This window comes from Podarcis melisellensis, assembly GCF_964234715.1.
Source record: "Podarcis melisellensis genome assembly, chromosome: 1".
NCBI lineage: Eukaryota > Metazoa > Chordata > Lepidosauria > Squamata > Lacertidae > Podarcis > Podarcis melisellensis.
The window spans coordinates 10,650,454-10,662,786 of NC_138528.1; the positions used below are offsets into that span (position 1 = coordinate 10,650,454).

Sequence of the window (12,333 nt, forward strand, 5' to 3'; positions counted from 1 at the left end):
CTGCAGGTGTGGAAAAACGCCTGGAGGTGAAGAATAACAGGACAGGTACCCAGACTTGTCTCAAACAGATACAGTGGGCAGTTATGGGATAGAGGACTGGCTGCCAATTAGTTTCCGGGCCCAGTTCAAAGCGCTGGTTTTGACCTATAGACTCACACAGCTCAAGACCTCAATACCTTAAGGAACGTCTCTCTCAATATGAACCAATCCAAACACTGAGTTTGTAATCTCTATATCCTCACCTCCTTGAGAGGTTTGGAGAGTGGCGGCATGAGACAAGGCCTTTTCTGTAGCTCCCCAACTATGGAACACTCTCCCCAGAGGTGAAAATATTCCTCTTTACCCAGGCCTTCGGTTACTGAATAATCTATGGCCTGTTAAATGTGTGAGAGATTGTTATTATGATTACATGGTTATTATGATGTGTATTATGTTTTCATTGTTATGCTGAGTAAATTATGTTCTTAATGTTGTACACAGCCCTGGGACCTTTGGATAAAGGGAGGTATATAAATTGAATAAATATTGTAGTAACCTGGCTGCACTATTAAGGCTGGTTCACACATTCGTGTTTGCCAGCTGATGAAAATAAGGTACAATAACTTGTAGATGTGAATGGGGCCATCATTGCTCTGACACAAGGGAGGCAGGGCTCATACTACCCCGAACCATCACAAACACCCCCATGTTTGAGGGAAGGGGAAGGCGCTATCTCTGCGTGGAGAAGGTGTCAGGTTCGATCCTCGGAAGAAATAGTTTTGCTTTTTTTTTTTTTACAAAGGATCCGGTATGAGACGATGGGAAAGGCTCTCCGCCCTGACCCTGGAGAGCCATATGGGGGCTTCAAACGGACTCACAGCACTTCCCTCCAGCGGCCTCCGAGAAAACAACCGACGCGCGTGCGAACGTGTGAACCTGCGCCCTTGCTGCACTATGCGTAAGAGAAGCGCGCGTTTGCAGGACATGCGTTATGGGAAACGTTTCCATCTTTCCACGCAGCAGCGACACCTGCATGTTTCCAGGGCACGTAGGTCTGGTTCGTCACCTATACGCTAGTTTCTTGGCGGGGGAGCCGACCCGGCGTCTGTTAATCCGAATTAAGGACCAGAGGGGGGGCGGCACTTTCCCTCCTGCATTTGCCGCGACCCGATCCTGGGCGGGGAGCTTCGCCTTGGCGCGCCGAGGGGGCGCCCGAAGGACGGCTCCCCGCCTCCTCTCCCCTCCCCGCGGCCGTCCAGTGGGCGGATCTCGGCGGCGCCGCGGCAGGAGGAGAGCGCGAGCGGCGGGCGGGCGGGCAGGCAGGACGGCAGCGCGGGCGAGGCGCGGGGTGCGGCGGCCGGAGCGCAAGGTGAGCCTGGCGGGGCAAGCGATCGCCCCGGGGAAGCGGTTGCACATTGCCAAGACGGGAGCGGGGATGCAGATCCGGAGCGGGCAGGCAGGCAGGCGAGCACCGAGGCAGCAAGCGCGGAATCCAGCGGGCAGCAGCTGCAGCAAATGCCCGGGGGTGCATCGCGCACGGCGGCCCGGGAGTGCCAAGCGCCCGGGAGGAAGAGGGGCGGGACGGGCGAGCAGCCGCAGGCAGCCCCCACCGGTGCAACGAGGGGGAGCGCGCGGCGTGCAGAGCCGCGGAGGCGTGCAGCAGCAGCAGCAGCAGCAGCGTGCGCGCTGGGGGCTTGGCGGTGGGGATGTGCGCGCCGGGCGCCTTGCAAGCGCGAGGCTTTTGCAGCTGCACAAGGGCAGCGCGCCCGCTTGCTCTGCAAAGATAGGCGCCCCTCGAAGCTGCAAGGCGCGCCCGCTCCCGGGCTCCGCAGCCGGGATGAGGATCGCCTGAGCGCCAGCAACGACGAGGTGCAGGTAGTTGCAGGTTCACCTTAAATGATAGGCAGCATTGGGGGGGGGGGAGAGTGATTAAAAAAGAGAGAGCGGTGCATAGCCCAGGGCTGGACCTCCGCGAAAGCCGCTTGTTAGAGATCTCGACGATTAAGCGGCATACAAATTTTTCAAAAGGGAGATGTGCTAATCTTCGCGCGGTCAACCTGAGCATGGTCCCTTGGGGCAAAGCGAAGGGCTCCTTCTCAGCCTCAGTGACTTGTCTGTAGAATGGGTGCATCGGGGATCTCTTGCACGGTGGTTTGGAAAGGTCTTGCTGGTTCCCGGAGTCGGTGCTGGCGGCTTCAATCCTTTGTCTGAAGAACAGGTGGAATTGTAGACTGGCACACTTTCTGTGAATCGAGAGTCAGCAGTTCTGACTGCAGGTATCCGGGGCTACCTTTACGATGTATCTTTAAAATAAAATTAAAAATCCCACTTAATGGATGCCTGCAAAAATGCTGGGTTTGCAGTACAGAAACTACCTTGTAGGGGCTTGTCGCTCTTGTGAGCGGCGTCAGATTTTTGCAAATCAAATTTGCATGCTATTATATGCATTAGAAATGCAGAAGGCAGCTTGTGTTTTGCAGGGTTTGGCTAATTGATTTAAAACGTTATCTGGCTTAACCGGGTGTCAATTTTATATATATACGTATAATACACCCATATTGTGGTGCCTGGCAGGTAGCAGCTTAGAATGCCCCCCCCCCCCCGTTTTTCTTGAATAGAGGAAATAATACTTTCAGTGGAACTTGATGTGACCGGCGGAAATCATTTTTTATCCTGGCCTTTAACACCTGTGGCAGGTGTTTCCACCCTATTCCTGTGACTGTAATTTGTTTTAACTGTTTTCAATACCCCTTTCTAAAAAAAAAACACACCTTCCAAACTATTGTTCATTCATTTGCAAATAAATACCAGTGTAATCAGACAACGAGGTAGTAGGATCGACTAACATTTCTTTCACCCTGGGGTTGTGCTTGCAGAAATGTATACGATAATGGCTGTCGCTGCAACTCCCCCTTTCTCTCAGTGCAAGGACTGCTAAAAATGTTCTTCACACTATATGGATTCATTCTGTGCTCGGCTTTCTCTGCCGCTGGCTGCTTTTTTTTGCAGCTGGCTCCATGTACCAAATTCCGATCAAGACATGCAAATAACTTCTCCAGTGGTCGTGTAGAATAGGTGGGGGTAATTAACATTGTTGTTTAGTCGTGTCCGGCTCTTCGTGACCCCATGGACCAGAGCACGCCAGGCACTCCTGTCTTCCACTGCCTCCCACAGTTTGGTCAAACTCATGTTTATAGCTTCGAGAACACTGTCCAACCATTTCGTCCTCTGTCGCCCCTTCTCCTTGTGCCCTCCATCTTTCCCAACATCAGGGTCTTTTCCAGGGAGTCTTCTCTTCTCATGAGGTGGCCAAATTATTGGAGCCTCAGCTTCAGGATCTGTCCTTCCAGTGAGCACTCAGGGCTGATTTCCTTCAGAATGGATGCGTTTGATCTTCTTGCAGTCCATGGGACTCTCCAGAGTCTCCTCCAGCACCATAATTCAAAAGCATCAATTCTTCGGCGATCAGCTTTCGTTATGGTCCAGCTCTCACTTCCATACATCACTACTGGGAAAACCATAGCTTTAACTATACGGGCCTTTGTTGGCAAGGTGATGTCTCTGCTTTTTAACATTGGGCACCTTTAATGATGCAGTGTCAGACTAGGACCTGGGAGACCAGGGTTCAAATCCTCCACCCACAAATCTCACCTTTTTGGGTCTAGTTCACACACGCATTTACATTGCTAGATTTCTCTGCGCTCGGTGGCTGTGTGAACTGGCTCCCATTGCAAGTGAGAGGGACACACTGCATCAGAATGGTGCACAACTTTCACCAGTGGTCTTCTGGTTTGTCCCATGGCACATGATGATCACCAGTGGAAGCTGACGTCAGTGGCTGCTAATATGTAGGCATGGACCTTGCATCTTTCTCTCGCGCTCTCTTTTCTTTGCAAACTTTCTCATTTTTCTGATCTTAACAAGTTCCAGTCCGACGGCGTCGAGAGCTGCTATCACAGCTCAGCCGGCTTGCTCCAGAACACAGGTTCCTTCTTCTGGGAACAGGCTTGAACTTTGCCATTCTAACAGAGTTGCTGCTTTCTCAAATACTATCTGCCCAAGTGGTACCATTTAAATAGAGCGGGTGGAATTCAGCGCTGCGCTGTTCCACTTGTTCCGGCTTTCACAAGCAATTTCAGCTGGCCAGTGCTGTCCTGGGCATTCTCCCCCCACCAAAAGAGTGAATTTCACAGGGAGGGAGGAGCCTGGTTTTGAGAGCAGAAGTTTTTCCACAGGGCACCTGCCAATGGAGGTGAATCCCGCCGAGTAGCAGTACCGTATTTTTTGCTCTATAAAACACACTTTTCCCCTCCTAAAAGGTAAAGGGAAATGTGTGTACGTCTTATGGAGCGAATGCAGGCAGGAGGCTCTGCTCAGCGCTCCCTTTAGAGAGCCACGTGGAGCGTGTGTGCGGCTCTTTGGGGCTTTTCCCCGAGGAGGGAGAAGGGCTGCCCCGGCTTCTGGGATTCAGAATATTTTTTTTCTTGTTTTCCTCTTCCAAAAACTACGTGCGTCTTATGGTCTGGTGCGTCTTACAGAGCGAAAAATACGGTAATTGGTTTCATATGGTGCCTCTTTAGAGCTAGACATGGTGGTTAGAATACCAGACTCGGTCTGTAGAGCGACAGAGGAGGAAAGAGGCAGGTTCAAATCCCCACTAAGCCAAGACTGGGTGACCTTGAGCCAGTCACCAGCCTACCTCAAAGGTTTGTTGTAAAGGTAAGTTGGGGGACGCGGGTGGCGCTGTGGTCTAAACCACTGAGGCTCTTGGGCTGGCCAATCAGAAGGTCGGCGGTTCGAGTCCCCGTGATGGAGTGAGCTCCCGTTGCTCGGTCCCTGCTCCTGCCAACCTAGCAGTTCGAAAGCACGTCAGCGCAAGTAGATAAATAGGTACCACTTTAGCAGGAAGGTAAACAGCATTTCCATGCACTCTGACTTCCGTTGCAGTTGTTTGGCTTCTCCAGAAGCAGTTTAATCATGCTGGCCACAAGAACCGGAAAGCTGTCTGTGGACAAACGCTGGCTCCCTCGGCCTGAAAAGCACGATGAGTGCTGCAACCCCAGAGTCGCCTTTGACTGGACTTAGCCGTCCAGGGGTCCTTTACCTTTTACCAAGCAGGGGGTGGAAATGCAGGTAGTAGTAATATTTAGGTTTATACAGCACAACAAGCTTCAGGTCATTGGTGGCTCGCCACAAACTAGTCCAGTTGATTGCATGGACTTTCCAAACGGACTTGGGTTTTTACAGATAGGAAGTCATGGACAGATAAACTTCTGTCGCAGCAAATCTTCATAGAATCATAGTATCGTAGAGTTGGAAGCAGGGTGGATAAAAATCAAGATTGTTTGTTTTCTTAAACCAAACTAACAGATTTGTTTTATTTAAATCAGATTTTTAAAATTTAAATCAGATTTTTAAAATTTAAATCAGATTTTTAAAATTTAAATCAGATTTTTAAAATTTAAATCAGATTTTTAAAATAAAATGCTTTTGGAGGAAATATATTTCTAAAGATTTTCTAATTAAGTTACATTATAGTGCAAAGGCTATTCATCAGGAAATAAGGATTTGTTTAAGTTTTTCATGTGTGCTAAAACTCAGTCTAAGTTGTTGGGTTTTTTTAAAAAAAATTTGTTTAACCGCATCAGTTAACAAGCATGGATACATATGCTATAATGTTATTGTTTTAGTTAAATAAATTGTTTAAATTGCTATGAAGGAAATGATTATTTTTCTCGTTCCAATAAAGTTCAGCAGAACAGTTGTCAAAATATAAACGGTTCACTTATTAAACCTAACCATAATTTCATCATTATCGGTCTATGTATTTCTAAGAGTATCACCAAATCAGTAATTTTTGATAGAACTGTAAAAACAACTCTGAAAATTTATTATTCCAAAAATGAAACCTTCATCTAGTTGTAAATATTAAGGTGATACCAGCTAGAATGAGTCTTTCTGTAAAGAAAAAAGATTTAAATCAAGTCTTAATGACTAGTGATTTAAATCATTCGTCAGTAAGACTTGATTTAAATCATTTTTTAAAAACAGATAGACTCATTCTTGCTGGTATCACCTTAATAGTTGGTTAAACATTTGGTTAAACACTTAAGATGTGGTTAAACATTTCAAATCCAGTCTCTGCTCAATGTTGAAGCTCCTCTAAGTCACCGCTAGCGAATGTGCGCAGCTATCCTTGGAGTCCACTGGCCTGATCTGAAGGCAGGAGAAATGTTTAGATGGGGCATCTTGTTTTACTGCAGCCACCCACAACGTGTGGATATCATCGTCCTCCAGACTCCCATCAGGCCTTGCCAGCGCGGCCAGTGGGCAAGGATGATGGGAGTTGTAGTCCCAAGAGGGTGTCAGATATCGCCAGACCATGGTCCCATCTGCCGCAGCCCTCTCTGCTCCCTGAGAGAGGTCTGAGGTGCAGGATCCTTCCCCAAACAGCTCCCTGAGAGCCCTTCAACTAGAGGCGCCAGGTGTGGAACCTGAGGTACTCTACATGCCAAGCATGTGCTCTGGGCCAGGAGTCCTCTGGCTGTTAGACAGCTGTTAAAACAGCTGCTCTAAACCAGCATTTGAGGTTGGTGTACCAAAGGCTTAGCTCCCTTTATTCCTGCATTCCAGGGGTTTGGACTAGATGGCGGCTTGAGATTACTTCCAACTCTATAATTCTATGATTTAAAACGTTTTTTCCACACACACACCCAATAATAATTATTAAATTTCATACAAAGACATAACTTAAACATAACAGAAAAAGAAAAAGAAAAACAATAAAAGAAAAAAGATAATAGAGAAAATAAAATATTACAAACCTCCCATATACCACCACATACATAAATACAATAAGACTTACAAATTAATTAGTTAAACTCCAACTTCATAAACATATTGCTTGACTTCATCTAATCTCTTCCAACTGAATTTCCTTGTAATTGAATGTAGCAGTTTCCAATATCATTATTCCATATAACAATATTCTGGTTATAATCAAATTTCCTAACTTTTCTTATCCTTATCTTATCCTTATTTATTTATTTATTTATTTATTTAACCCTAGGCCTAATTAGTTCTTTCAAGTAATTACAAATCTTTAATATTACAATATTTATTCAAATAGTCTTTAAATTTCTTCCAGTCTTCTTGATATTCCTCTTCTTTCTGGTCGCGGATTCTCCCGGTGAGATCAGCCAGCTCCATAAAGTCCATCATCTTCAGCTGCCATTCTTCTACCGTTGGTAATTCTTGTGTTTTCCATTTTTTCGTATACAAAAATACTTTTACATCTCTTTTGAGCAATTTAGAACCTATTATTCCAAGGAGAAAGGCTTCTGGTTTCTTCATAAATGTATATTTCATCATTTTTTAAAATTCATTATAGGTTTTCCCCCAGACGTCTTTTACCTTTTTTTTTTAAGAGTGACTTTTCCTCTTGCAATGTGCCTGCAATTTTTAAAAATAATAATAATAATAAATGAAAAGGGATGGGGTGGGCATCCAGGAATTGTTATTATTTGATTCCACCCACCACTGAACCCAGTGGTGTTTCCATTTCATGTATACATGCAGAACCTGGGAATCTAACCCTCCACACAAGTGGGTAGACGCCTGTGCTGTTGCTATCACAAATTATTTGTAAGGGCACAGTGATCTCGACGAAAGCTCTTAGAGTGAGTAATCGGATGTTTGGGATGAGCCTGAGGCTTTGCAGCAAATCTTGGTTCTTGGTGCTGCGAATCTTGGCGGAAAACTCTCCCTCCTTCCTTCCACCCACTTTTAGAAGTACAGTGGTACCTCGGGGTACTTAATTCGTCCCGGAGGCCTGTTCTTAACCTGAAACTGTTCTTAAACTGAAGCACTACTTTAGCTAATGAGGCCTCCCGCTGCCACCACCATGCGATTTCTGTTCTCATCCTGAAGCAAAGTTCTTAACCTGAAGCAATATTTCTAGGTTAGCGGAGTCTGTAACCTGAAGCGTATGTAACCTGAAGTGTATGTAACACAAGGTACCACTGTATCACAATGGCATTTGCGGTTGAAGGGCTTCGCCCGTAGGTAGCGCCCGCGAAATGCTGAAGACATGTGCTTGGCGATTTATGCTGCAGTTGCTATGGAAAGGGAAGGCAAGACTATAAATAAACATCCCTCGTGCAGCGCAGCTCGCGTTTTTGAAGAAAGCTGTGGGTGCTAGCAAGAAAGCACCTATATGACGTTTGTGTCGCAAACGGGACTTGGGTTCCCACGAAGTAGACATCCCTTCCTGTCCACAGCACCACGGCCTATATTTTTTTGCAGAACCTGAGCTTTCTTCAGGAGTTTGTTGATGGTGGGGATGACTCGTCCTCTCTGCTGCAGAGGGCCTTCTCGGTAGTGGCGCCCGCCTTGTGAAACGCCCTTCTGTCAAATATAAAACAGATAAACGACTACAGTGGACCCACCGGATACGAATTAAATTTGTTCTGGGGGTCCATCCACATGCCGAAAAGTCCGGAGGCAGAAGCGCTGCTTCTGTACGCGCGACACGCAGAGTACTTCTGCGCATGTGCGCATGGCAAAACGCGGAAGTATACACTTCCAGGTTTGCAGCATTCGTAACCCGAAAGCCACGTATCCAGAGTGGTCCGTAACTAGAGGGTCTACTGTATGTGACTTTTAGAAGACATCTGAAGGCAGCCTTGTATAGGAGAGTTTTTAAGGTTTGATGCTATATTATGTTTTTATATCTGTTGGAAGCTGGAGTCCGGGTTCGATGCAATTCTCCACAAGATAAGTCATCTGAACTAGTCAGATGTTTAACTGATCATCAAAATGGCAACTGGACATTCCATTTTGGGCACTGTAACTTTGGTTTAATGCCTTCGGATGCCTTGCTTATACAGTTGTACCTTGGTTTTCGAACAGCTTCGTTCTCAAACGTTTTGGCTCCCGGACGTCGCAAACCCGGAAGTAACTATTCTGGTTTGAGAACTATTTTTGGAAGCCGAACGTCCAATGGGGCTTCCGTGGCTTCTGATTGGCTGCAGAAGCTTCCTTTGGTTTCCGAACGTTTTAGAAGTTGAACGAACTTCCGGAACGGTTTCCGTTCAACTTCCAAGGTACGACTATATCTCAGTTTCTAACACTGCTCTCCTCCACTGTATTTTGTTTATGGCTACATTCAATAGAGATGTAAACTTGGGGCTCCTACAGTCAAACCCAATACCTGCCTACAAAGGTGTTTAAATATAAATAAAAAAATAAAATAAAGCACTTCTCCCTGCAAAGCAGTCTGATTTTTTTAAAAAAAAAAAATTTGGAGCATTAATTTGTGTGGGCACCCTGAGTACAGTGCAATATTACTTTCCCCCATTTTTCTTTCTCTCCCCCCCCCCCCTTGCAGGTGCCCACAAAGCAATCCCATCAATGAGGAAAGTTGTTGCGTTTTATAACCCGAGGGATGCTAATTGGAAAATGGACCAAAAGGCAATAAGAAGCAGACTTGGAAGGACACAGAGATGCCTCTCCCTGAACCAGTTTATGAAGATGGCCTTCTTTGTAGTCGCTTGCATGCAAAACCCCTGATTGGGAAAAGGCACGTATATTTGCAAGTGGATGTTGTCTCCCGGGGCTGTCGTTAATGGAGCAGGGCCAGTCTCTGTGATTATCCAAAATCTATTTTAAACTATTAAAGCGCCAAGCTTCTGATGAAAGAGTATCGCCCATCGCACCGAGAGATGATTAAAATTGATGCTCAGAGGTGTCGGGCAGAGAGTTCTTCAGTAAGATACATGGAGGGGGGTCAAAACACCCTGCTGTCAAAAAAAGAAAAACCTCACTCTTTTAAAAAACAAAAACACTAAGCGAAAGAGAAAGCTGCCTTCAGGTGTCCATCAAAAGATGTTTTTGTAAAAAATAGAATAAAATAGATAGGTCATCTTGAGGTTGTGAGAAGACATCTCAAGGGATGGTTTGTTGAGTTTGATAACGGCATATCAGCGCTGCAGATGCAAAGAAGTTCAACAGTCATCTCCTCTCTGCAGGGAATTGTGGTTCTAAGGATTTTGTCACTTCCCAAACTACAATTCCAAGTATTCACAACTGCTATAAAACTGATACGTTTGTGGTGTGGATCTGCCATAAGGATGCCTTTCCTCTGAAACGATAGCTAAGGGACAGGGATTTAAGAATGGAGGATGCAACGAAAGAAATTCAGACAGAGAGTATGCAAGAACCGGAAGCCTCAAATGTGGAAAAGCCCTTCCTTCCACACGAGAGCCCGGCCCAAAAGGCCTCCGCGATTTGCTTTAAGAAAAGGAAGAAGTCCTACGCAACAGAGAAAGACGAGGATCGTGAATCTGTAACCCGAAAGGCTACAAACCAGCTCTCCAACTCTGGGCAAAGTCAAATGGAGGCTTCAGATCTATCGTGGACGTCCGGAGGGGCCTGGTTGTCCTTCAAGCGTCTTGTGACACTGAGGAGGAGGTCCAAATCCGCTTTGAAGAAACAAGCGCAGTCTGGTTCCCGTGTGCAGCTGGAGACGAATGTGGAAAATTCTGGCGCAAAGGAGCGCACCAGCTCCAACCATAAAATTCCCTGCCTAAGGTTCTGTAGAAGCAAGAAGTCCTGCCAGGCTGAAATAACAGAGGAGGGGGATCATGGCGAGAAAGCCAGCGAAGGGGTGAGCATTCTGGATAACAAAAGGAACAGTGAACCGGAGTCTGTGTCTGTGGAAGGTCCTCTGAACGCTGACCCCAGGGATGCCCTTGAAAACGAGGGCGACAGGGGGGTTGTAAACAACTCTGAAGAAGTGGCTCCAGCCAGGAGAGAGGATGCTTTTTCAGAGATGAGTCCGGGTCCCGACCAATACACAGACTTTACAGCTCAGTCAGAAATTATCCACTCCGAAACGGTCCTCAAAACAGAACAGGAGAAGCAACTCTTCCAGCTGCATCACGGAAGCCTCTATGGGGAACCTGAAGAAGTGAGAAACGAGAGGTTTGATTTTGAGGGAGAGGTGGGCTCCCTCCTTGCCCAGGACCTGCCAGAAAGCCAACCCAACGTCTTGGAAGGAGAAGACTCCAAGAACTCTCCTGTCAAAGAGGCTGAGTTGGAACAATCTGGGGAAGATGTTGTGCCGGAGATGGACGGTGCCAAGGAAGGCGATTCGGTTGAAGTGATGCTGCATTGCAGTCTGCCTGTGTCTGAAGATGAGGCTTCACAGGAGCCAAATTGTCCCATCCAGGAAGCAGAATCTGACGAAAACAAGCTTGCGATGCCTGGGGCGGGCATTGTGATAATGATTACAGAAGCGGAGGCCTTCCAGGAGGAAGAGGAAGAGGAACCCAGCTACAGCTGCGAAACGTTTTCCTTTCCGCAAGCCAGCAAACAGAAAGCGAAAAAGAAAACCAGCAAAGTCCCCGATTCCAGGTCAGGGAGGGAAGGCAAGACGTGTCCGCAGGCCCAGCCGCCTTTGGGTGCCAGTGACCAGGAGCACTGGGCTTCAGAACAATACGAGGTGCTTCTGATTGAAACGGCCGCCTCACTTGTGAAGGCGGCCATCCAGTCGTCCATCGAGCAGCTTGTGAATGAGATGGCTCTGGAGCAAAATAAACAAAACAGTTTTCTATGATAGGGTCATCGGAGCTCCCTGGTGGTCTTTGGCCAGGCCCTGCCATCAGACTTCCACAAGTACTGTAGCAGAATCTGAGCACCGAGGAAAAGGTGCAAGGGACCTGCTGTTTAAGTGGCTTGGCTGAATTTTCTGCATCAGGTGCCAAAACTACCTGTCCTCGCCTTACAGGTTAATCCAGTATTAATGCCATAGGAAGGGGGAAGAAAGTCCTACAATATTTGAACTCAACATGAAAGACATCGGATGAAACCCCGAGATAAATTGCAGTGCTCGCTGCAATTAGCTTAATTTTGCATGTCGGTGAGAGGAATGTATCATGTACGGAAGAAAAGGATTTTTGGAAGGATTTTGCTGCATGGTGACGTGTTAATGGCTTGTTCTGCGTAGTAGAGCTAGGAGAGCAAGAAGCCACCTTCCCCATGTCCATTTATTTCCCTTACTTAGAACCAAGTTGTTCGATTCCCATTATTGCCAAATGCTTGAAGAAGCCCTACGTTAATCAAATTTAACACCCGCTAAATTGCTTTTGGTTAAGTTGCTGTTAGAGGCAAGTTGTTGAACCGAGATCAATTTACAGAACAGTGAATGAAGGATGCAGACGTTGAAATTGGCAAGCGAGTCGTTTTTATCGGAGGTCTTGCAGAGGCCTTAAGAGCCATATTAGCAAAACTTCAGTGTTCATTTAGAAAAGTGTTAATCTCACTGAGTACAGATTAAAACTATCGTCAAATATC

At 46.6% G+C, this 12,333-nt stretch overlaps 1 protein-coding gene across 6 annotated transcripts; it reads left to right on the forward strand.

The window, feature by feature from the left end:
- Nucleotides 1-678: 678 nt before the first annotated feature.
- Nucleotides 679-12,282, forward strand: AKAP5 (A-kinase anchoring protein 5). 6 transcript variants are annotated; one of them, XM_081913067.1, is made up of 2 exons: nt 679-937; nt 9,368-12,282. In XM_081913067.1, the coding sequence occupies exon 2, from the start codon at nt 10,154-10,156 to the stop codon at nt 11,594-11,596; it is 1,443 nt and encodes a 480-aa protein (XP_081769193.1). In that variant the 5' UTR covers nt 679-937; nt 9,368-10,153; the 3' UTR covers nt 11,597-12,282. The 6 variants fall into 6 exon arrangements, with proteins under 6 accessions (XP_081769193.1, XP_081769195.1, XP_081769190.1 ...); XM_081913069.1 differs by lacking the exon at nt 679-937 and adding an exon at nt 1,006-1,027; XM_081913064.1 differs by lacking the exon at nt 679-937 and adding an exon at nt 1,136-1,348.
- The last annotated feature ends 51 nt before the right edge of the window (nt 12,283-12,333 follow it).